General features: G+C 39.1%; 1 protein-coding gene across 1 annotated transcript in view; it reads left to right on the forward strand.

Moving 5' to 3' along the window:
* Window positions 1–23,858, forward strand: part of LOC131225506 (uncharacterized) — a 29,513-nt gene extending 5,655 nt beyond the window's left edge. The window contains exons 2-9 of the mRNA XM_058221043.1: window positions 573–632; window positions 856–2,850; window positions 3,079–3,272; window positions 18,265–18,534; window positions 18,914–18,994; window positions 22,872–22,983; window positions 23,088–23,154; window positions 23,561–23,858. Of these exons, the coding sequence (XP_058077026.1) occupies window positions 573–632; window positions 856–2,850; window positions 3,079–3,272; window positions 18,265–18,534; window positions 18,914–18,994; window positions 22,872–22,983; window positions 23,088–23,154; window positions 23,561–23,660 (2,879 nt within the window). The 3' untranslated portion in view covers window positions 23,661–23,858. The remainder of the gene's footprint in view (window positions 1–572; window positions 633–855; window positions 2,851–3,078; window positions 3,273–18,264; window positions 18,535–18,913; window positions 18,995–22,871; window positions 22,984–23,087; window positions 23,155–23,560) is intronic.
* Window positions 23,859–26,021: the final 2,163 nt, after the last annotated feature.

Below are 26,021 nucleotides of genomic sequence, written 5' to 3' on the forward strand. Positions count from 1 at the left end.
AAGACTTGATGACCTATGGTCTTACTGAAGTTAATGGCCCTTGATAGTTGATAGAGTGGAATGGCACAACAAGATTCATGTAGCCGACCCCAATTAATTGGGATACGCCTTGGATGATTATGATGTTGATGATGAAAAATAGCAATCCAGATCATTATCTGGATTGTGCAATTCAAAATGGAAAAGTGGTGGGGTTGGCTATTTAGGTAACCTCGTGGCATATCTTGCCAAAGGTTGTGGGAACAAGTTATGCCCTGTCGGATTTTACCAAAGTTGTCAACTTTATTCCTATACACAGAAACCCTGTTATATTCTAATTTCTACCTGCATCCCAAGGTTACATGTTTTTTTTTTTCAAGTTATCCACAAGGATTTTATGGTTTGTATTTCATATGGCAAGTTTCAGTTTTTCCACAAAATGTATCGGATTATTTTTCTGGAAAATTTACAAAGATTTGTTTTTCAATGAAAAAATCTAACATTCTTGTCAGACTTGGAAGTGTATTTGCTGCCTCAAAACATTCCACTTCCACCATTGCTGCTAATAACATTCCTCCCTTTTTCTTGTTCAGTGCGGCATGGTGTTTCTTCTGCAACAGTGATCTCCCAAGGTGCTGCCCAACCTAATCGAGGTATGTATATCATTCTACATATGTGCATGGTTGGGTGGGTAGGTATCTTTTTCTGCCAATTCCAAAGTACTTGTGGTACATCATACATCTCTTGTTGCATCTTAGGAAAAATTTCTCTCTGCACATGTGATTGTCTAGCTGGCCTTAATCTGCAACTATCTTCACACATATGGGAAAGAAGCTGTTATACTAACCCACAAGTCTCTTTTATCTCCTGACACAGGATCCAGACACCGGAGTTTTACTTCAGTACGTACAGCTTCAGTACGGTCTTCTGGTATTGCTGCTGCTCGCTGTATGTCTACTGAGGCAACTCGAATCAAAACAAATCCGACATTGAGTAGTCATCAAGATCAGCAAAAGCAAGACAATGCCAAAATCTCATGTCCTGGTGTTGATTGTATTAAAAAGTGTAATGGAACAGCTAGTTTAAGAGACCCAACCTCTTTTATCAGAACCAACACATGTGAGGAGGATCAGAGCCATGAGAATGATTGCTCTCCTGGGGACACGCAAGATAAATTTATGGATGGAATCAAGAGCAGGATAAAAAATTCAAGGGTGAGGAAGCTTTTCAATGATGTAACAATGGATGAAAGTGAAGAAACAATAAACATTACTGGCTATACAATGATGGGAAAAACAGACTGGCCTCTATTTGGCGATCATGTGGTTGCAGGTTTGAGCTATGTTGGGTCCGAGGAACCTGGTGAACAGCTGCAAGAAAATGCATTGGGCATTGTGGATAAAATTCTTTTGATTAATGATGTTGAGTTGTTTGGTGAACCTGGTCCACGGAATTCCATTTGTGGGAAGTCCCCTCCTTTCTCAAGTGCAATGGGAGCTCAAAGTTTGGCTAAAAGAACCGACCTTAGAAATCCTCTGGAAAAAACGGGCATATATGACTGGAATGATAGTCGTGAGGATGAAGGAGGTGGAGATTTCTTCACTAAAAGGAAGGATGTCTTACTTGAAGATAGAGAACACATGCGGATATCACACACCCAACTCGGGAAACCAAAGCATCCGACCCGAGGCATGGTTGATAACCTTGGAGGGAAGGGAGAAGGCATGGACAGTCAAACCCGTCAGAAACTAGTGGCTTCATCTCATTTAGGATTGGGATTAACGTTAGGCGATCAGATAAGAAGTACCAAAGTGCAGCATTCTGGAACAAAATCAAAGAAGAATCTCTTCAAGCAGATTGATGAACAGTCAAATGAGGAATCTCTTGAGCAAGAATCAGAAATAACTGCTTTTCGTGGAGGTTCACAAGGTATTTATGATGTTGGTGTCAGTACCCAATTGGCTGCTGAAGCTCTGGAGGCCCTAGTATGTGGGCCACCTGCTAACCATGATTTCACGGATGCGCATCCAGTAACAAGAAAGATGACCAAAGGTTCTGATATCGATCCCACCAAGAAAATAGAAAAGCAGAAGCATGTTTCTACTGGGAAGAGGGCTCGTTCTACATCTGTTGCACGCAATTCTTCTAGAAAACAGTTAAAGGACTCAAACGTGATGGATTTGCGAAGGGAATCACCTGTAAAAACAAGAGCGTGGTTGAAGTGTGAAGAATACTTGAACACTGCGAATTATGTCAATGGAAATGAATGCTCGGGCAGAAAATCTTCTAAAATTGGCAAGAGAGAGAAGAAGGTGGGAGCATCAAGTGGTACCCACGCCAAAGAGGTGGATAATAGTCATAGTTCATTGGCATCAAATAGGCATCTTTCATATAACAAGGGAGTCGTACAAGAAGAGCATTTGCATGGGACTGTAATACCTGTTGCATGCCGGACCCGGCAGTCAATAAAAAGAGGAATTAGTTTCGTCACTGATGCATCGGACCACTTAACAGTTCAAGAGAAAAGTTCTAATTTGGCTCCTGATCAAATTCGGAAGTTGAGAAAGAGTAAGATGGGTCAGTCTGATATGTGGGGAATTGATCATCTGCATGCCTTGGGCTATCCCAAAAGGAGGAGAACACGTTGGAGTATGTCAGCTGACTTAAACAATGCTACCAACTTGACAGTTGTTGGCTTTCCAGAAGGTAATGCAGAATCTTCGACCCAGCAGACAAGGTCAAAAATCGAAGTTGGAAGTTCTTTCAGGACCTTAGATGCAGTGAAGAGGAAGACAAGATCAGCTGCTATGGACACATTGCCATCAGCGCCATTGGTGATGGATATGCTGCCGAAACCAGATGTAGCATCAGGTTTGTTTCCAGATAAAATTGATGATGTATGTGGCTTGGTTAACGGTGATTTGGGTTCTTCTATGTTGCCTGTTGAAGATTCAGAATATGCCATTTTTAAAACGTTGCCTGTTGAAGATTCAGAATATGCCATTTTTAAAACGTCATCGAAAGAAAAACTCCACCCAACTGGTTCTGTCTGTACTACGCCTTTGAAAGATGTTAATGCTGCATCACCTGCTTGTACAGGCGATGATCCAAAAAGACAGACAGAAAAGAAAGCGATATCAAGGCCACGTATCATGAGAGAGCTTAGATTAGATGCCACCCAAGCAGCGCAAACTCGTGCGTTGAAGGATATGCGACGGAGGAGAGATATGGCCAATGTCCGCGTTTTGTTCAGCCATCACTTGGGTGAAGATAAAATCAAACAACAGAAAAAGGTAATCCTTTTTACTCTTCCGTTTAGATATTGAATCATTAATATATCATTAGAATACTTCGCAAGAATAGGATTTGACCTACTCTTTCCACACTGAGCAATGTGGGGTGTGCTTGTGAGATCTAGGCTGTTTGTTGCTAGCCTGCTGTGTGTATTGTAAAACTAAATTGAAGAAGAGAAGAAAAAAGAAGAGAATGAAGAGACAGAGAAAAAAAGGAGAGAAGAAGGAGAGGGGCTGCTCAATATATTCACAAGCTCACTCACCTTTCCCTAATTATATTAGGGCTTTTGTTATTAAATAGAATTACAAGACTGCCCCTCCTTATTTAAATATTATATAAACTAAAGCCCGTGTGCCTAAATTCTATACCAACACATATTTTAGTCCAATAATTACAAGAGACCACACGTGACAGGTGAGACCAAGCCGGTCCAACCGAGTGGTCACAACAGTCCATTTACCACTCCCTCTCAAGCTGGAGCATAGATATCATACATGTCCAACTTGGAAACAAGTTTTTCAAACTGAGACTTCCCAAGAGCTCTGGTGAATAAATCTGCAAACAAATCATGAGATTAGTATATGGAGTAGACATTTCTTTGTGATAAACCTAATCAGGAATGAACTGGCAATTGACCTTTATGTGTTTTGTTCTTTCATGAAACACCGAGTTTATATGCATTGTAGGTTGACTATCACAATATAAAAACATTGAAACTTAGACTGCAATTCCTAATACTTCCAAAAGTGATTTCAGCTAGATGAGTTCACAAGTTGTATACTCCATAGATCTATATTTTGCTTTAGCACTAAACCTAGCAATAACATTCCACTTCTTGCTTTCCTAGGTAACTGTATTGCCACAAAAAATTGTATTGTAACTTGTAGTCAACCTTTTGTCAAATCTTGCCCCTACACAATATGCCTCAGAGTATCCTAATATTTTAAGACGGCCATGAAATCTATATAAGATAACTTTCCCAGGTGAACAATTCAAGAACAAGAATTCTCATAAATGCAACTAAATGTCGAGTTTTGGGATTTTGCATAAATTGGCTAACCGTACTTATAGAGAAGGTAATATCAGGCTTAGTAATGATTAAATAATGAGTATTTCAACGAGTCTTCCATAAATATTAGGGTCTGTCAATAACTCTCCTTCTTTTAGATCAAGTCTAAGATGGGGATCCATAGGTGTATTTATGGGTCTGGCACTGAACATACATAACTCTTTAAACAAATCACAAACATATTTCCTCCAGCATAATTTTTTCTCAACTTTTAGTTTCACCACTTACTATACTCAAAAAATAGCGAAGTAAGCCAAGGTCTTTAATTTGGAATTGGGAGTGAAGATACAACTTCAGTTTGTCAATACCAACCAAGTCATCACCTATAATTACAATGTCACACACATACACAACAAGCACAATATGATCCGATGTAGTATTCTGAGAGAAAACTGAGTGATTTGCTTCTCTTCAAATAATATAATATTATTACATTGGTGAATTTCTCAAACCAAGCCTTGGGTGACTGTTTCAGCCCATAGATAAATTTGTTTAATTTGCATGTGGCTCCCCTGAGCAACATTCGTGGAGGTTGCCTATATCACTTTTTCTTGCAAATCTCCATGCAGAAACATGTTTTTCACTTTAAGCTAAAAGAGAGGCCAATCACGATTGACAATAATAAAAATAAAAACTTGAACTGAATTAAGTTTAGGCATTGGGGAAAAAAACTATTCAGATAATCCACTTCATAAACTTAGGTGTATCCCTTGGCTACTAACTTGGCTTTGTAACACTCAATGAAACCATTAGTAGAAATTTAATTGTATAAACCCACCTACACTTAATTGGTGTCTTACCGAATGGAAGATTAATTAACTCTTGTGTATCATTGGAATACATGACATTCATCTCCTCATCCATAGCCCTTTCTAGTTTTTATCTAATAATGGATCATGAATTGACTTGGGAATGGAGGTAGAAGATATGGTTGATGGATAAATGATCAAAGGAAATAAAATTTGAAATAGAATGTGAAGTACAAGTGCGTTTACCAAATCAATAGGCAGATCATTGACAACTTCAGTAGACACCCAAGGTGTTGGAACCTCATTAGTAAGGGACGGATGTGTAGTATGAGGGGGGGCATTCTACTATACTTGGTTTTTTCTCAATTTCCTATAATAGGTTTATGTGAAATCTTTTTGAGGTGGTGACGCCTCGATAACAAGATTTGTTGAGAACGCATTAGGTAATGGAGTTTCCAAAGGAGTGGCTTTTATAACACGTTTAGTTTTAGCAAAAAATAGGACATTCTCAAAGAAGGTTACATTAGCTATCACAAAATGCCTTTTGAGTGAGGACAATAGCATTTAAACTTTTTGGAATATGGGAAAACCTGTAAAAAAATACATTTAACAAAACGTGGATTAAGTCTTTCTTGGTCATGTAACCAAATAGGTGAACAAAACAAGTACAACTGAAAACTTTTGGAGGAATAAAAACGATTAGATTATTAAGAAACAATAATAAGAAGTGTGTTTTTCCTTCTAAAATAGAAGAAAGCATCTTGTTCAAGGTGTTCAATAATGGCAACGGTGGTCGTAACGGCCACTGCCGTTATTGTTACAATACAGGCCGTAATGCTGTTACAACATTATTTTTGAAAAAAATCCTATTTCGGGACCGTCATGGGGCCGTTATAGATAGTTTTTCCTGTAACGGCCGTTACAACCCCATAACGCGTAACGATTATGGTTGTTACCTTTACGTAATGGCTGTTACGTAACTGTTTTTGTATACCTTGGTCTTGTTTATCAAATAACATGCGGTAAGTATTGCATCACCCTAGAAATTTTGTAGAACATTTATTTCCAAGAGTGAACTACGTTTGGCTTTAATAAAATGTCTATTTGTGCTCGACCGCCTTGTGTTGTTGAAGTATGTAAGCACAAGAAGTCTGGTGAAGAATACCGTGATATTGTAAATGTCACACAACCACTTTCTCTAAAAGCTTAAGCCATTAGAGGATGGTGTATCAATGTATATCAAGGGACACTCCCCCGCACGTGTGGGGTGGAACTCTCCACAGAAACATATTGGGCAAAGGTGGAGGCACACTCACAACTCACACCATAAACGACTCCCCGTGGGAGAATATATTAGGGAGACATATTTGTTGCTCCCAGAATTTTAACACAAGACCTTCCGCTTTGATACTAAATTAAACAACCACTTTCTTTAAAAGCTCAAGCCGTTAAAGGATGGTGTATCAATGTATATTAAGGGACTTTTAATAGTAAATATGACCGAAAGTCATGAGACAAATTCAAACGTTTTATTAGCTTTAAACATATAAAGAATTGTGCCAAATTGAACTTTTATTTCACTATCAAAATTTTGAAATATATATATATATATATATATATATATATATATATATATATATAAACTTTTGATTGTTTTTTTATAAGATATAGTTAGGTCATTCTAGAATAGCCATCAATAAAAAAAATAAAAAAATAAAAAACCTGACAAACTAGAAACTTGAGCTGGTCCCCATACACCCTAATAAACTAACTTAAATGGAACAATGCTTTGTTCTTCAACTCTAGAAGGAAATGAAACTTTATAGTGTTTACTCAGCTAACATGTTTCACAATCTACACTTAATTTCAGAAGGGATGGAATAAGGCTCAATAAATTTTGCAGAGACGAATGATGCAAACAACATGCCACTAGATAGTAGGACCCTACGGTAGCACTACAACACTTGTGGATTCTTTCTCCATATAGTACAAACCATTCTTTTCATGTCCTCTACCAATTCTTCCACATGTCATGAGGTTCCGAAAAACATAATGAGTAAGTTGGGAAAAAGTTGATAGAGCAGTGTAAAGTCTTTGTTGGCTTAGTCATGGATAAAAGATTGAAGAGAAATTTAGGGGCATAGAAGACATAAGATAATGACATAGATACATTACATTGAGTAATACTGAGTCTAATAATGTTGGAGGATGTACCATTAGGTAATAGACATATTGGAAGTAAGACCACATGAGGAAAGCAAATTATGTTACCATTAATATGACTATCTGAGGAGAGGAATGGGATGACAAGAGGCTTTTTACCCGAATGGGCCTTAGCAGTATATTATTACATAAATTACCATTGGAGGAGAGGAATTTTAATATTCTTTTCATGATGATGTGATATTAACCTGATCACCACCATCATTGGCAGCAATAGAAGTAGTAGGTTTGCTGTCATATGGAACATTATCAACAACTAGTGCTTTATTGGTCCCACTTCACATGGGTTCCACCCAAGGTGTCCCGTATCCGTTATGATACGGCCGTATCGGCTGATACGTAATGGTAATGGTTGACACCGTTACGCGATACGGGGTCGAAACGGCCGTTACAGAATTTTGTGACCGTAACGGCCGTTATGGGCCATAACGGCTGTTATGGACCAGTAACGGCTGTTACGGGCCTTTAAAAAAAAAAACAAAATAAAAAACAAAAAATTAAAAAAAACTTACCTTTTTCCTTTCTTTTCTTCTTCTTGGGCAGCTGCGGCCTTACTGCGGTTGCGGCTGCGGCCTTCTTCTTGTTCTTCTTCTTCTTCCTCTCTCTCTCTCTCTCTCTCTCTCTCTCTTCTTTTCCTCTTTCCCTCTTTTTTCTCTTCTCTTCTTTCCCTCTTTTTTCTTTTCTTTTTTCTTTTCGGTTTCCCTCTCGCTCCCTTTTTTTTAATTATTTGTAGGTGTACCATGCACCAGCTGCTGTAGGTACGTGTCACGCTAAGACGAGCGCTGACACTCCTCGAGCTCCGAGTTGTACGAACGGTTCAAAGGAGATCAAAGTTACATGGGCTCCACAGTGATGTATTTATTATATCTACACCGTTCATCTATTTTTAGATATCATTTTAGAGCACTACCAAAAAATTGAATTATATCCAAAGATCATCTGGACCATATCAAAAATAGCAGCGGAGATAATGATTTTCACCGTTAAACAATTCGTAGGGCCCACCGTAACGTTTATTTTCCATCCAATCTGATCAGACCTGAGTGGGCCCCACCATGATGTATATATTTTATCCATGTCGTCCATCCTTTTTGCCACGTTATTTTAGGTCAAGATCCAAAAAATTAGTAATATCCAAATCTCAGGTGGACCACACCATAGGAAACAGTGGTTATAGAATGCTCACAATTAAAATTTTCTTAAGGTCCACTGTAATGTTTATTTTCAATCTAACCTATTAATTGGGTCACACTGACGTGGATGAAGGGAAAACACACATGTCAGCTTGATCTAAAACTTTTGTAGCCCCCAATAAATTTTTAATGGTGAATGTTTAATTATTATTGTTTCTTATGGTGCAGTCCACCTGAGCTTTGGATGTGCTTCATTTTTGGGCTCATGCCCTAAAATTATTTGGCAAAATGGATGGACGGTGTGGATATAACACATTCATCACGGGTGGGGCCCAAAAAACTTTGACACGTGTGCTAAACTTCACAATCCGAGTCCCGCCTTATTCGGGCCTTAAAAAATTGTACACGGGACATATATTAACTTAAAATTTAGCAATTAAATTATAGATTGCAATTGCTAACTCATAATGCCAAAATCAAATTGTTTGAATAGTTTTAATTGTTAATTTGTGGACTTTTATTTTTTAAAATAGGGCCTTTTGATTTTTTTCATGATTCACTATCCAATAAATGTCCACCAATTCATAAGTAGGATAATGGCAATAAATTGCATGAATTTGAGGCTGATTTGGAGCATAGATTGGTCCTCCAAGTCAGCCCCAAATTGGCAATGCCATCTACCTGAATTTAATTTCGTTTTTTTAAAGAACTATTGGGAGAAATGATATCAAGTTGTTAAGTATATAAATTAGATATTTAGAAAATTAAATATATAAATTTTGTAGTCAAATTCAGGTTACCTGGTTCAAAAATTAATCAGACAGTCCAATACAACTTCTCACCAAAGAGTGGACCGTTACACTACCATAAACATGTTCCAATTTATAAATGAATGCATATTTGGAATGCTTAGAATATTCCGAATTTAATCTATATTTTTTCATATTTTTTTGGCAAAAAAAAATAATTTGCACCGTTATGAGCCGTTACGCCCCCGTATCGGTTTTGGAGGGCACCGTTATGCCAATCGATACCGATACGGGACACCTTGGTTCCACCCGCCTCACATGGGTGGGGCCTGCCTCACATGAGCCCCCCGCCTCACACGGGCCGCCCACCTCGAGTGTGCCCCTGCACCCACAGGCCACCCCATTTAAGCCCGGTGTGAAAATGCCCATGCATTAATCACCCCCGATGAGAGTCTCGAACACAAGACCTCCCTCTCTGATACCACTTTGATGTATGACAATTAACCACTTGCTCTAAAAGCTCGAACCGATAGAGCATGGTAAATCAATCCATTTATCTCATAGTAATGCAGGGACATGTGATGACCTAACCTTAGATGCATATATAATCAGGTTAAAAAATATTCAAATAAATACACCAATTAACTAACTGTTTCTAATTAAAGAAATTAGGTAAATCTCAACACAAAGATGAGGTTATTCTATCAGGATCATGCCCTTTAGCATAAGATCACGTAAACAGTAAAAAGGGAGGACCTAGCAGGGTATCCCAAATCGGTTATGTATCGGCCGTAACGGCCGATACGTAACGGTAACGGTGGGACCCGTTACGCGATACGGGGTCGAAACGGCCGTTACAGACCCGTAATGGCTGTTACGGGCCCTGGAAAAAAAAAAACCTTACCTTTTTTTGCTTTCTTCTCTTCTTCTTCTTCTCTTTCTTCTTCTTCTTCTTCTTCTTCTTCTCGAGCAGCTGCGGCTGCGGCTGCGGCTTCTCGCGCCTGTTCTTCTTCTTCTTCTTCCTCTCTCTCTCTCTCTCTCTCCTTCCTGTTCTTCTTCTTCTTCCTCTCTCTCTCTCTCTGTCAATCTCTTCTTTCCCCCTTTCCCTCTTTTTTTCTTTTCTTTCTTTCCCTCTGTTTTTTCTTTTCGTTTCCCTCTCTCTCCGTTTTTCTTTTTATTTCCAGCAGCTGTAGGTACGTGTCACCCAAAGACGAGTGCTGACACTCCTCGAGCTCCCAGTTGTACGAACGATTCAAAGGAGATCAAAGTTATATGGGCTCCACGGTGATGTATTTATCACATCTACACCGTTCATCTATTTTCAGAGATCATTTTAGAGCACCAGCCAAAAAATAAATTATATCCATCGATCATGTGGACCACGCCAAAAATAGCAGCAGAGATAATGATTTTCACAATTAATTCGTAGGGCGCACGGTAATGTTTATTGGCCCCCCGTAATGTATATATTTTACCCATATCGTCCATCCATTTTGCCACGTCATTTTAAGTCAGGATTCAAAAAATTAATAACATCCAAATCTCAGGTGGACCACACCATAGAAAATAATGATTATAGAATGTTCACCATTAAAAATTACTTAAAGTCCACTGTAATGTTTATTTTCAATCTAACCTGTTAATTGGGTCACATTGAGGTGGATGAAGGGAAAACACACATGTCAGCTTGATCTAAAACTTTTCTAGCCCCCAATAAATTTTTAACGGTGAACATTTAATTATTGTTGTTTCTTATGGTGCAATCTACCTAAGCTTTGGATGTGCCTCATTTTTGGGCTCATGCCCTAAAATTATTTGGCAAAATAGATGGATGGTGTAGATATAACACATTCATCACGGGTTAGGTCCAAAAAACTTTGACACGTGTGCTGCACTTTACATCCGAGTCCCTCATAATTCAAGCTTTAAAAAATTGTACACGAGACATATATTAACTTGAAATTTGACAATTAAATTATGGACTGGAATTGCTAACTCACAATGCCAAAATCAAATTATTTGAATAGTTTTAATTATTAATTTGTGAACTTTTATTTTTTAAAATAGGGCCTTTTGATTTTTTATTTTTATTTTTATGATTCACTATCCAATAAATGTCCACCAATTTATAAGTGGGATAATCACAATAAATGGCATGAATTTGAGGCCGATTTGGAGAATATATTGGTCCTCCAAGTCAGTCTCAAATTGGCAACGCCATCTACCTAAATTTAATTTCATTTTTTAAAAGAAATATTGGGAGAAATGATATCAAGTTGTTAAGTATATAAATTACATATTTAAAAAATTAAATATATGAATTTTGTAGTCAAATTCAAATTACCTGGTTAAAAAATTAATCCGACAGTCCGATACAACTTCTTACCAAAGAGTGGACCGTTACACCACTATAAACATGTTCCAATTTATAAATGAATGCATATTTGGAATGCTTAGAATATTTCGGATTTAATCCATATTTTTTCATATTTTTTTGGCAAAAAAAAAATAAAATTGCACTGTTACGGACCGTTACACCCCCGTATCACCGTTACGCCCCCGTATCCGTATCGGTTTCGGAGGGCACCGTTACGCCCCCGTATCCGTATCGGTTTCGGAGGGCACCGTTACGCCAACCGATACCGATACGGGACACCTTGGGACCTAGGGATATGAGGATATCCTAGATCTAGCATAAGTCAGTCCACGGTCAAGTTTGGATCTGATTTTACTGACTAACCATCCCTCTTTTCCGTTCAAACTAGAAAAAGGGTATCTAGACAGGAACAAAAGGGGTGAAGAACGAAGGGTTCAATATGAAGAAAGTACGGGTCCTTTTGTCGTCAAAAGAAAAGAAAGAAGATGATTCTTACCTTTTCCTGCACCTCGAAGATATAGAAAAAAGGAAACCTGAAATCAGGATGGAATCCTCAACACCCAAGGGCCAATCCTGAAACCCTAATATCTTGAATAAAGAGGAAGAAAAGAGATGAATTTCTATTCATTCAATAATAATGAAAATAGGTTTTCTCACAACGTATATATTAGCTATGGAAAAAGTAAAAGTGCACTAAAGCCCTTGAAAACAAGAAAAATAATATTAAAAAAAGACGAAAAGTAAAGAAAGTGCAATAAAGCCCCTGAAATAGGGAAAAGAACAAAAGCGCCTAAAACTAAAACACCCGTGTGCTAGGGTGCGAAATCTGACTCATGGATCTATGTCAAGGTGCGATCATGCCGCTCCTGCACTCGTAGCGCGTCAGAAAATGGGTCTGATGGACCCAACGTCCATCCACATCAACTTCTCTGCTCCGGTACTCTGTTGGCGACACCTCCTCTCTGGTACTCTCTAAATGGTGCACCATTGATGTCCGCATCACATAGCCCAGGCCCCATATCCCATGGGTTAGGACCTCGGCTGAACCCCCCTCGTGGGCCCCACTTCAGATGGGTTCTGTTTCACACGAGCCACCTTTCTCACACGGGTGGGGCCCGCCTCACATGGGCCGCCCACCTCGAGTGTGCCCTTGCATCCCATAGGCCACCCCACTTGAGCCCGGTGTGAAAATGCCCATGCATTAAACTCTCTCAAGTCTAGCGTTAACTTCCACAATTGAAGGAATCAAAACACCACCTAAAATCTAATTCTTTGTTGATTGATAATCCTTTGGCAAATTCGACAAGAGCCTCACCACTTTCGTGTCTTCCATCTACTTCTTGATATCATATTTGAAGTAATGAAATGATAGATTGAAAGTTTTTCCCACATACTAGTAAGCTTCGCAAAATACTCGCCAAGAGATTCATCTCCCTTTTGAAGAGAAGATCTCTTCATACAATTGATACACTTGAGAAATATTCTGTTTTGACTTTTGAGTAGTATATATCCTTCTAATTGTATCTACGCATCTTAAGTAGTATTAAAAAACACCAAGTTTGAATTCATTCCACTAGGGCTTAATCTAAGCATCATCACATATCCACTTTTATAGTTAGGATTGGATTCCTTAGGTTTGGTTTGCGTGAGGAAGTGATTTATTTACGGGTTAAAAGAAACACTTCAACAAATTTAGCCTAGAATAATTAGTTCCACCCATTTAGTTTTACAGACGTAATTAATGCATTAAACGGGGAATTGGGACTCTCAACTAATGATGAAGAACCAACAACCACACTTTTAGGCTCCATAAGCCACTTGAACAAATTTGATTAAACTAGTATTAAAAAATATTGATCTATAATCAGATCCACACTCAATTACATTCAAATTGACATAAATCAGCAAACTTTGAGGGATAACAATTGCAACATCACCTTGACATAAAAAATCAGCAAACTTTCATTTCCAAGTTCAATTTCTGTACTTTGCAAAAGATTGCACTTACCTTAAAATGATTTCATGTTTTTTTTTTTTTTTTTCATAAAACAAAGAAGGATCCTCTTTTCTAGGGTTTGATCAATGCTCTAGGATTTTCGGGAATTCCTCTAAAATTTGATTGATAGGTTAGGGTTTTGAGAGAAGGTTTGGATTTAAATCACCTTTCGATGTGCACTAATACCAAGTAAAACCTTAAAATCAAAGAAAGGAGAGAAAATGATAGAGAAGAGGGAGAAGGGCTGCTTAATGTATTCACGCACTCACTCTTCTCTTATTATATTAGGTCTTTCATTATTAAAGAGAAAATTACAAAATTGGCCCTCATTACTTAAATATTATATTAGCTAAGCCCATAAACTCTACCCCAACACATATTTTAGCCCAATAATTATAAGAGACCACGCATAAGACCAAGCTGGTCCGCCCAAGTGATCACAATGCTCCATTTAACATGTATGAACTGTGACTCGAAAATCGTGCCAGTCGGGTCAGCAGGTGGGCCAAACATGCACATCAAATGCGGACAATTTTATCAATACTCTTTTCACCATCCATTTTCTCTAGAAATGTGTAGCCACCTGATGGCCTGGCCAGCCTGATTTTCAAGCTGGTCTAACTGGTTAACCACTCGGATATCGCAAGCATGTTGGCCTGTGTTGGGGGCACTTCTACTTTTATTGCAGGGGCATTTTCACAGCGGGCTTGAGTAGGGTCGCTTGTGGGATGCAGGGGCATTTTCACAGCGGGCTTGAGTAGGGTCGCTTGTGGGATGCAGGGGCATACTCGGGGTGGATGCGGCCTCGTGTTCGAGACTCCTCACCAGGGGTGATTAATGCGCATTTCACACCAGGCTCGAGTGGGGTAGCCCGTGGGATGTGGGGACACACTCGGGGTGGGCATCCCACGTGATTTGGGGCCCACGAAGGGGGTTCGACCGAGGTCCTAAACCCATGAGATGTGGGGCCTGCGTAATGAGATAAACGGATTAATTCGCCATACTCTAATAGTTAGAGCTTTTAGAGCAAGTAGTTAATTGTCCTGCATTAAATTTGGTATCAGAGCCTAGGGTTCTTGCAGGGGAATTCATTACATGTTCAGGGTTTTGTTGTTTATTTCCACTACGCATCAATTCTCATCATATATGGCCGTTTAGAGGTCCATATATCCCGACATAAGCTGTTGAAATTTTCTGTTATCCCTTTATTTGAATTATTTTAGAAATTAACTTAGTTTTCTATTTCTAGGTTTACAAACTTTCCTTTTCTTTTTTTTTAGAAACTTTCTTAATCTGTTTTTAGAAACTAATTTCCTTTCCTTTTTCTTTTTTAGAAACTAGTTTACTTTCCTTTTTCTTTTTTAGAAACTAACTTACTTTTTATTTTTAGAAACTTTCCTTTTTCTTTTTCTTTAGAAACTAGGTTGTTTTTTTTTAGAAACTTTTCTAATTCGTTTTTTTTTTAGAAGCTATCCTAATTTGTTTCTTTAGAAACTTTCCTAATTTGTTTTTAGAACTTTCCTTTTTCGTTTTTAGAAACTAGGTTGTTTCTTTAAAAGAACAAAAAAAAAAAAAAAACTTATATTTTTAACAACTATATTGCTGAATTTTGGCTTGCTTGCATCCTACACTAAACATGGAGCAACTGCTAGAGTCATTAAACAAACTGTCCTAGCAGATCGAGACTTTGGGTAAGCACTGAGAACAAAATATAGACCAACACTTTGATCAATTTGAAGTGCGCATTACCTAACTAAAGGCCTCCGCAGGGACAAACCCCACCATTAGGATGGATGTCCAATCTCAAGCAGGTGGCCATGAGGATAAACCAATGAATGGAGTTGGTCAAGGAATCAGTTATGGGCGTGCACCCGTGCACTGACCTCATGAGGGACATCAAGACCACTATTTTGAGGGGTGCAACATGTGCAGTCTTGTGGCTAGAGAGAGTGCATCGGAGGCTAGTGTAGAGTTACCCACTGAGGCCATTCCGGTAACGGATGAGTTACGTGATGTTTTTCCTGATGATCTACCGGATGAGTATCCCCCTAGGAGGGATATAAAGCACACCAAAACATGGGACACCGTAATACCTACAGTCGAGTTTGTGTTTAATAGTTCTTTCGATAGGTCCATAGGTCTTAGTCCTTATAAAGTCGCTACTGGTTATAAACCTGAGAAATTTATTGATCTTGTCCCTATGTCACTGTTCCATAGGCCGTCAGAGCCTGCAGAATCTTTTGCGCATCACATTCATTCATGGCATCAAGAAATCAGGCAGAAGGTCACTACTAGTAATGAACATTATAAATTTTCTGTAGACCAGCATAATCGTTTCAAAAAATTCAATATTGAGGACTCTGTGATGGTCTGCATCAGGCCCGAGCGGTATCCTCCGGGGACCGTTCATAAGTTACACACACGTAGCGCTTGACCCTTCAAAATTATAAAATGAAACTGTCTCAATGTGTATGAGGTAGATCTTCCACCTTCTATGAGAATTAGTTCCACATTCAATGTGGAGGATCTAGTTACTTTTCAGGAGACCACTGATACTTTGTCCGATCCTTCGCCCACCCATCTTGATTCTCCAGATTTATCCCTTGATCTATGGCCCCCTCTCGACCCATCTTCCCAGCCCCTACATCCCATACCAACCTGTCCCGACCCATCTTTCTAGCCTCTATGTCCCATACCTACCCATCCCGACCCATTTTTGCAGCCTCTACCTCCTATATCTACTCCTCCTGACGTTTCTTCTCAGCCTCTACCTTCCATACCTAACCTTCACACACCCATAGAGGAAATAGAGGATATCCTGGACCATCCCTCTGGACCATCAGATAGTTTCAACGTCAGACGGCGGGTTTCAGAAGTACTTGGTTAAATGGAAGTCACGCTCACCTTCAGACGGCACGTGGCTCACTGAGGATGAGCTTTAGAGAATTGTCCTGACATCTTATAGCGGTTCAGGAGTTTTATTTTGCCAGTGGTGAAATCTTCATAGTCGGGGAGAATTGATGGGGACATCACGCGCACGCACGCCACCCCTTACGCATGTACGCCAGAAGGAGGACCCCACCGTCGATCTGGATCAATGACGACGTCTAGGGAGGGCCTCCTAGTTAGGAGATGAAGTTTTAATTCAAAAGAATGGGCTCGACAATCAAGAAAAGCCCACCATGGGATCTCATGATCGTATCCCACTAGTCAGATTGATTTCATATTTTAGGTTTTGCTTATTGTTATTATTTAGAACATCATGAACTCTTTAGATTTCTTTGTTTGGTTTTTATTTTAGTTTATTTCATCGCCAACTAATAGGTTGCGCACATGACACGAGTTTTGGGGTATAGGGTTTTCCTCTAAATAGGCACCCCTTGTAGTTTTTTGATTGATTGAAGATTAATAAAAATTCTTCGTTTTCCTACTCTCTGAGTTGTGAAGCGTAATTGGGTAGAAACCCTCCCTTCATCGAAGGGTTAACTATCGTGGTGTGAAGCCACATCCATCTTGATTCACCCCCATCCATCGCCATCTCTACTACCCATCTACCACCCCTTCTTCTCATCTCACCCCATCATCTACACTTCGAATCAATCATCTATTGCAGCAATTCTCCTCCCCACATTAGAATTTCAAAATCTGACCTTACAGGAGGGCTGAAACTTCGGCGGAGCACCACGCACAAACCGTACATCGGATTGAGCTGAGATTTGGCGGTTTTATAGTCCATCCCTGGTCGACCAAGGCCAAGGTGGCCTTTTTCTGAATAGTGGGCCCCACACACGTGCGGTCGGGATCACACGCACATGCGTCTGGGCCATTGTTGTTGTCCACGCGTGCGGTACTTCTCTGGTTCTTCTCTCTCCTCTCTTTCACTCCGCTTTCACCCAAAATCTCTAAACTTGACCCTAAATTACTCAAATCTCCAATTTTATGCACCTTTTCTTACCCTAAGGTTCCCCGAATTGGAATTTCTGAATCCCTTGGATTAGGGATTGATTACTATGCTTGCGTGGATGATTATTTTTTATCTTTGAGTATCGTTTGGTTCATAATTTTTATTGATTCAACCATATCATGTGTAGGCCTGGACCCGCATAGATTCCCCTTAATTAAATGTTTGGACTTTCATGTGGGATATGGAATTTGTGTAATTGTTTCTGAACTAACGTGATCTTAAGCCTGAAATCTCGCATATCATATTTAATTTTCATGTCCTGCATCAAATTGGTATCAGAGCAGGAGGTCTCGTGTTTGAGACTCCTCATTGGGGGTGATTAATACAGGGGCATTTTCACACCGGGCTCGAGTGGGGTCGCTTGTGGGATGCAGGGGCACACTCGGGGGTGGGTGCGGCCCACGGAGGAGGCCTCATGTTCGAGACTCCTCACCAGGGGTGATTAATGCGCATTTTACACCAGGCTCGAGTGGGGTAGCCCGTGGGATGCGGGGACACACTCGGGGTGGGCAGTCCATGTGATTTGGGGCCCACGAAGGGGGTTCGACTGAGGTCCTAAACTCATGAGATGTGGGGCCTGGGCTATGAGATAAATGGATTAATTCGCCATACTCTAATAATTCGAGCTTTTAGAGTAAGTGGTTAATTCTCCTGCATCACTTTTCCACGTCCTTCACATTTTTTAACCATTATCCTCATTCATCACTAACTGTGGGTGTTTTTCTTGATAGATTTTGTCACGATTGGGAGTTTCCATTGCATCGTCGTCTTCAAATGCTACACATTTTGTAGCAGATAAGTTTGTGCGCACAAGGAATATGTTAGAAGCAATGTCTCTTGGAAAACCGGTGGTGACACATTTGTGGCTTGAGAGCTGTGGGCAAGCTAGATGTTTCATTGACGAGAAAAATTACATACTGAGGGATATCAAGAAGGAAAAGGAGATTGGCTTCAGCATGCCAGTCTCATTGGCTCGTGCTTGCCACAATCCACTCTTACAGGTAGGCTTCTAAAGTTTATTTGGATTGATGTGCTTGTTCGTTACTTAGTTTTGATGCGGGGAGATCTCTGCTTAAGTTTTCTTGAATAGAGTTCCATGGAGAGAAATCTTTACTTTTCTGAAGATCTTCCCCTTTATTAGGTCTCTTATGTGGAACTTAAGATCTTAAAATGCAGGAAGCCTCAAGTTCCACGGAGCTTGAGTTCACAAGTTGCGACTTCCATGCATTCCAAACACTAGCTCATACCAACGGAACTCTTGCTTTTTTTCCCTTTTCCTCCACCTTTATTTTATTTTTTATTTTTATTATTTTTTTTAAAAAAACTAATGGAATAGTATCTTGCTAGCTTTTAAGCCTTTCCCTAATAATCTTTATGCAGGGTAAACGTGTTTTCATCACCCCTAATGTTAAACCTGATAAAGAACTGCTTGTGAGCTTGGTTAAGGCAGTTTGTGGCCAGGTATGCGTATTTTTCTGTCACATTTTGCAACTATTTTTTTCTTTCCTAATTTTAGGTTACAGATCAAAGGAATCTTTCAATCATGAGGATTTTTGGGCATCTCAATCCACTTTGTGGCATATCAGATCAATGGGTCTGTATTACCTAAATACAGGCCTGCATGTATACAATCTTGTGCATTGGTGAATGGTGAGTTGTTTTTTCCTCAAGGTTCAGGACCCTATAAATCCTTGTGATTGTAGTAGCACTTTGACTCCATCAAAACTCCAGTAGGTGTCATTTAATGTTAATTATCTATAAACGGACTCAAAAGTGAGTGAAGTAGAGGTGCACACGAGTCAAGTTTGTGCCAAGCTCGGCTCGGCTCGGTCCTCAAGCCTGACTGGTCAGCTCGGCTCAGTTCGGTCAGCAGCTCGGGCCAGTTCGAGCAGAGATTGAACCGAGTTCGTTTGTGCAGCATTTTCACTAACACATGGACTGCACATTCAAATTCTCACTGCATGTAAAACAGCAGCAGCAGTTTTACAGGTATTTCATCAAACACCTTGTAGGCAACATCAAAAAAGGGTATTTCTTTCATCAAACACCTTGTAGGCAACATACCTTCCTTGCACCAGCTGACACTTTGTTGAGTCATTTCATCAAACACTTGGCAAGCAACATCCATATCAAAATAACCAAATCACCAATCTCATTCAATCCGAGTCGGTTTGAGTTGAGGTTCGATCCGAGTCGAGTCGAGTCGAGCTCAGGCAAGCTTGAACTCGGCTTGAAATTTTTTCGAGCTCCAAAAACCAGCTTGACTCGGTCCGAAACCAATTTCGAGCCGAGGTGAGTCAAGCGAGCTGACCAAGCTAACTCGACTCATGTACAACCCTAGAGTAAAGTTTCAGAGGGAAATGTGATGGAGAAACAAGTTCACAAATTACAGTGGTGGGATGCTTGCTTGACCTACGCAATTTTAATCAGGGAGATCTTTCGACTACTTCACTCACACAATTATCCTTTAGTTCAAATCGTCAAAAGTTTGGGGAGCAATTAGATTTGGAGATTTAGGCCTGTTGGATAGTGGGAAAAGAAATGAAAATGTATGAATTTTCCACGATGGGATGTTTCACAATGTTTGGATAGCAAAGAAATATTGGAATTCAAAAAGCAATCATTACCCAAACACCATTGTTAAATTCTCGTGCATAGGATATAAGGTAACCAATGTGGGAGCTTTATTAAATTTCCACTTCCTATCCAAACAAGCCCCACAAAATGGAATCTGTGAGAATACATGTCATGGAAGTCTTGGGAAATCATTATAGTTTTGATTTCTTTTATTTTCTTTGCCCATTATCCAAGCAGACCCTTAGGGTAATTTTTATTGAACTATATATTTTTCTTCCAAATATCTTGTGGGGGATCTATTTTAGTTCTGCAACTTAAATTCATGAGGAAGTTTCTCAAAGATCTCCAAACCAAAAGCCCGATAAATGGAAAATATGGTTGAGAATATTGCCTTATGAGAACCTTGAAAAAGGAAACTCCAAAAGGAATCAATTTCCAGTACATATATTCATAGATCGAAGTAGCAAGAACATAATCAAATACTCAAGAGGTTGGGTAGATGGCTTCAGTGGACTCCCCCTTTAGTTTTGCAAGACCAAAAATCAACAGCCTGCTGTAAATCTTTCAAATGAAAATCACATAATTAAATATAAATAGCATCTCATTAGTGGGAAAGCCACATCCACATCTTCTCCCAGATTTTGGCCAAAGGTTAGTTGTATATTTGTTTCCTAATCTGCCTTTGAGCATCTTAGCTGTAAGCAATGTGACAAAAATCACATAGATTCTAAATGATTTTCTCACGAGATTTTCAAAATATTGGACTCCCCTTTCGGTGGACTCCCCTTTTAGTTTTGCAAGACCAAAAATCAACAGCCTGCTGTAAATATTTCAAATGAAAATCACATAATTAAATATAAATAGCATCTCATTAGTGGGAAAGCCACATCCACATCTTCTCCCAGATTTTGGCCAAAGGTTAATGGTATATTTGTTTTCTAATCTGTCTTTGAGCATCTTAGCTGTAAGCAATGTGACAAATATCACGTAGATTCTAAATGATTTTATCATGAGAAATTCAAAATATTCGCAGGTTTTAAAATATTGCATTTTTATTATGATATGAACTCGAAAATTAGTAAAATTCTTGAGGAATTTGTTATATATATACATAAATTTAAATTTTATTAATAAATATTTTTATTTATGGGGAGATTTTCCTGGTGATATCCCGAGAAACACCTCAATGTTTGAAAACCTCATGGACCAAGAAATTGACGAGAACGAGGTTTGTCACTATGGTTGTAAGCTGTGAGATTCAGATCTTTCGAATTTGTTAGGGTATTTGGCACATCATGGGTCAGGGATCCATGTCGGATATGGCTTAGCCTTACCTGCATATTCCACCATCAGCAGTTACTGGAAAGAACACTTCATCATTCTGGTTCACCAATTCCTCACTCCAACTCTCAGGGCCTGTTTCATAATTGGGAAAAGAAAGGAAAATGGACTAGTTTTCTTTTGATAGGATGCTTTTTCATGTTTGATTTTGCAAAGAAAACCATGGATTCCAGGAAGTAATTTGTATCACAATATTCAAGGTAACATTTGTCTGATGAATTTTTCCTATTGTGAAAACATACCCCTAGAGAAATGATCTGTTTCTCAATGGTACCAATGGAAATAGTCAATAAATAATCATCACAAATTCCATGCTTTACCTTTCTTTTCTCGCTTATCAAACAGGCACTTAAACTTGTTTTGCCATTTTTTTTTCGAAATTTCTGAAGATTCTATGCTGGCTCTCACGGACCATCAAATGTCACAGTTTAGTCTTGCCACCTGGTCTCAGAATTTAAGGATATAAGGCTCTAGATTTGGTTAATACTCAGAATTTGAGGAATTCAGGCTTTAGATTTAGTCTTACCACCGCGCATTGTAATTGCCTGTGCATGTCTATGTGAATAGTCCATTTATCTACACATTCCTCATCGTAATTGCCTGTGCATGTCCATGCGAATCGTCCATTTATCTACATATTTCTCATGGTTGGTTTGTAAACAATACATGACGTTGTAACTCCTAAAAGATGGTCTATAGAAATTTAACTGCCGTGTATGAAGAAGAAATGGACAGTTACAAGAAAAGATGGCCAATGTCTCACCTGATGAATGGATTGGCCAAATCTATGGCCAGCACACATGCCCCTGGGGCCCACCTTACAGATAGACACGTGAAGAGGTTGGGATCGCATGGACATTGAATTAGCAAGTCCAGCATATTATCAAGTGTCTAAGATGGGTGTTGCTCCAATTTCAACTAGTGTGTGGGTAACATAGCCGCATTGCATCTCTAGACTGTTGCATGGTGCTGTCCCAAATTTCTGTTGCATCTTCCACTGCTGCATTTCCCCCCTTTTTTGAACGGAGAAGTGTGAATATTTGAATCCATAATCTTCTATTGATTGTTTAAAACACAGTTCCAAAATTCAGTGGCTTGACTCATAACTCGGTGGAGTCAACTTGACCAGAATTTGAGTTGAGTCTCTTGGAAACTTGCTGATGAGCTCGACTCTGTTGAGTAATGACGAGTCTCCTTGAGTCAGCCCAGGGTCAACTGATTTCTTGGTGAAATGCAAAAAGAAGTGCAAATGTGTGAACTCAGAACCTGCAACCAGCTGCAAAGGATGCTAAGGACTCGTTCGAGTCTTCGAGTCAACCCAGCTCTGTTGGACATCGAGTCAAGTTTTTTGGGTTTTTGAAGTATGTTTTGAACATGGCAGATATATTGAACTCCCATATATCATTCACATCCTTTGCAGGCAATTGAGAGAGTGGGCAGATCTGCGATGAAGGATGATAAAGCTCCAGGTGATCTTTTGGTTATTTCATGTGAAGAAGATTATGCTATCTGTGTGCCTCTGCTTGAAAAAGGTAAAGCATCTGATTTATCAAACGGTCGTTAACTGCAATCTAAAATCATTGCTCAAGCACTTGATCTAGATAACAGCTTCATGGGTTTTACTTCAAACCTGCAGGAGCAGAGGTTTACAGTTCAGAGCTTCTATTGAATGGAATAGTTATTCAGAAGCTGGAGTATGACAGGTCACTTTGCTTACAGATCTTTCCTTGCTAAGGGAAAATGCATGATCCTTGGCCCTGGGAGGGCCCATTTGCTTGGTGATGCAGACTATTGCTATAGTGTCCCCAAGAATCTCCTGGATTGTAACATCCCTGCCATCAAGACATTGGCCTTTTTCTGTTCCCTTGGGACTTTCTTGTGCTGAGAGAATGTCATTGTCTATCTATTGATAGCGAGGGAATCAGATTAACAGCCTGGATTAGATTAGCAAACGATGGGCCCCACTTGCCTAGGATTGATTCTGTATCTCCTTTGGTGGAGGTTCATGTAATTACTCCTTAGCAAATGCCAGGATTCATGCCAGCTTTACTAACATATTGTTTCTTTCTTTTTCTTTTTTTTCATTTCCATCTCTCGTATTGACCACAGGCATCAACTTTTCATGGATCATGTTAAGAGAACCCGCTCAACGATATGGTTAAGAAAGGAAGATGGTCAGCAGTTTCATCCTGTAACCAAGCGTACATAGTTTTTATTTTATTTTTAATCTTATGTTTTTTTTGTATCATTGAGTATTGAGTTTGTGGTTGAGGGTTTTCTTTTGAAAGTAATGAATGTTTTGAATTAAGAGATCTTGGGTTAAGATGTTTTGGATCAGAATATGTAAAGACTCTATCGTGTCATTGGAAGATCTTTGTAATGTTCAATATTTTCCCGTTTGCTCCTATTTTCACTTTTTGTTAGTGTGAGTTCCAGTGAATGTGTTTTCAGGGGATGAAACAAGCTAAACATCACATTCTGGCAGAAATGTGATTATGCTCAATGCATTTTCTGCCACCCAAATGCCATGCAGAGTCAACAAGTGACCTGGCCTGGCCCATATCCACCTGAGATGTGGTTTGAGGATGCTTGCCCACCCAAACTGATGAATTTATTGTCTTAGTTTTTTACCATGGTTTGCCTGTTTGGGAATCGTAATCTATTTACTCCAAAGGCCTGGTCTGATTAGGCATGGTGTATCATATCTTACCCTCTAAGACAAAGATATACTGAATTGGCTCTATACATCATAATCAGCTGTAAATGATAGGCATGTGTTCATAGACCTATTTTCGCCATGTGACGAACAAACTCAATGAATGATTCCCATCCTAATCGTACAGCTAGAGAAACTCCATATTGTCATTTGTTGAGAATGTAAAGGCAGAGGACGTGGCCACACATGCTGAGTTGCATTCAGTTTTTTTCCCCTGAAATCCTAACTCAGACAAAAAAAAAATTACTGCTTGCTTCTTTGCAATAGGTGGAGGAATTATATGATCCTTGACCTGAGGGTATGTACAATACACTTGGGTTTTCAGCTGGTACAAGTGGGACCCATGGTTTAACAATCCAGACAACTGGCCTGTTTGGACCCACCATTGATGTACTCAGTGTTTGAAGTATCGGTATCGCTACAAGTTTCGCTGGCTAGGGATACTGAAACAATATCGATATCGCTGATAACCGGAAATGTGGGGAAACATGGGAAAAACGAATGAATTTTCAGCTTCAGGAGATGTTAAAATGTACATATTTGTATATTTATAAATAAAAAAATTTGCAAAAAGAGTGCATACATAACAAGTTTCCATTTAATAGGGCCTTAAAAGCATGTGCTGTTGTAAGAAATCAGTCCAACCATCCTATCTGGCCTATTTAACCATCCAACCTTCCATTCAAACATCTATTGATATTGCAAAATATCAATAACATATAATATTTCACCATGCAATCATTAACAATTGGAAAGGAAACGAAAGATTGTGGTCTCAATATTGTGCATATTGCGAAATGATATTATCAATATTATCAATAACAAATTGAACACTACATACAACCATGTGCCCATGGAAAAAAAGTTGAAATAAAATTTTTTTGCCTAATAAACAAAATTTTGATGATATCTATACGTTTGTGATATTATTGAAATATCGTCAATAGACTTATGATACAAGCATTACCTAGAATATTTATAGTTGAAAATAATGGCGATACATTAGTGATATTGATAAATCGGCAATATAAGCGACACCTAGAATTTATATGGTTGAAAATATTGGCGTTTATATTAGCGATATTGATACGTTGGCGATACTTAGCGATATATTGCTAATACCAGGATTTTCTGATACTACCAGCGTTATCGGTATTGCTACCAGTGTTATCGGTATCGCTGAGCTGGAGATAAAGATAATATCGGAGATATTTCGATAATATCGGAGATAATTTGAACACTGCCTACATCAAAGTGATATTAGAGTGGAAGGTTTCGTATTCGAGACTCCTCGTCAGGAGGTGATTAATGCAGAGCCATTTTTATGCTGAGCTCGAGTAGGGTGGCCTGTGGAATACAAGGGCACGCTCGGGGTGGGCGGCCTTTGTAAGGCAGGTGGCTCGTGTGAAGCAGAACCCATGTGAAGTGGGGCCCACGAGGGGGATTCGGCCGATGTCTTAACCCATGGGAGGTGAGGACTGCACTATAAGATAAAGGGATTGATTCGTCATGCCCTATCTGTTCGAGATTTTAGAGTAAGTGGTTAATTGTCTTGCATCAGAAGATGTTGAGATCAATGGTGGTAAGACAATGATAGAATTGGAAATGAATGCATTATAAGAAATTTAGGAGTAGTGCCAATAGGTAATACAATGAGAGAAAGTGGACTTAATAGATTTGGAAATTCAGATTTATAATGTAGGATGATGAAAAGTATCTTAGGATGCAAGACAAGAAATCAATTACACATTAATTTCAGCAATTAACATGTAAAATCAAGCATATCCACATAATGGATTTGGAAATTCAGATTTATAATACGAATATCTTAAGTTATCACATACGCAGTGCACA

The sequence above is a fragment of the Magnolia sinica genome, chromosome 14 (genome assembly GCF_029962835.1).
Source record: "Magnolia sinica isolate HGM2019 chromosome 14, MsV1, whole genome shotgun sequence".
NCBI lineage: Eukaryota > Viridiplantae > Streptophyta > Magnoliopsida > Magnoliales > Magnoliaceae > Magnolia > Magnolia sinica.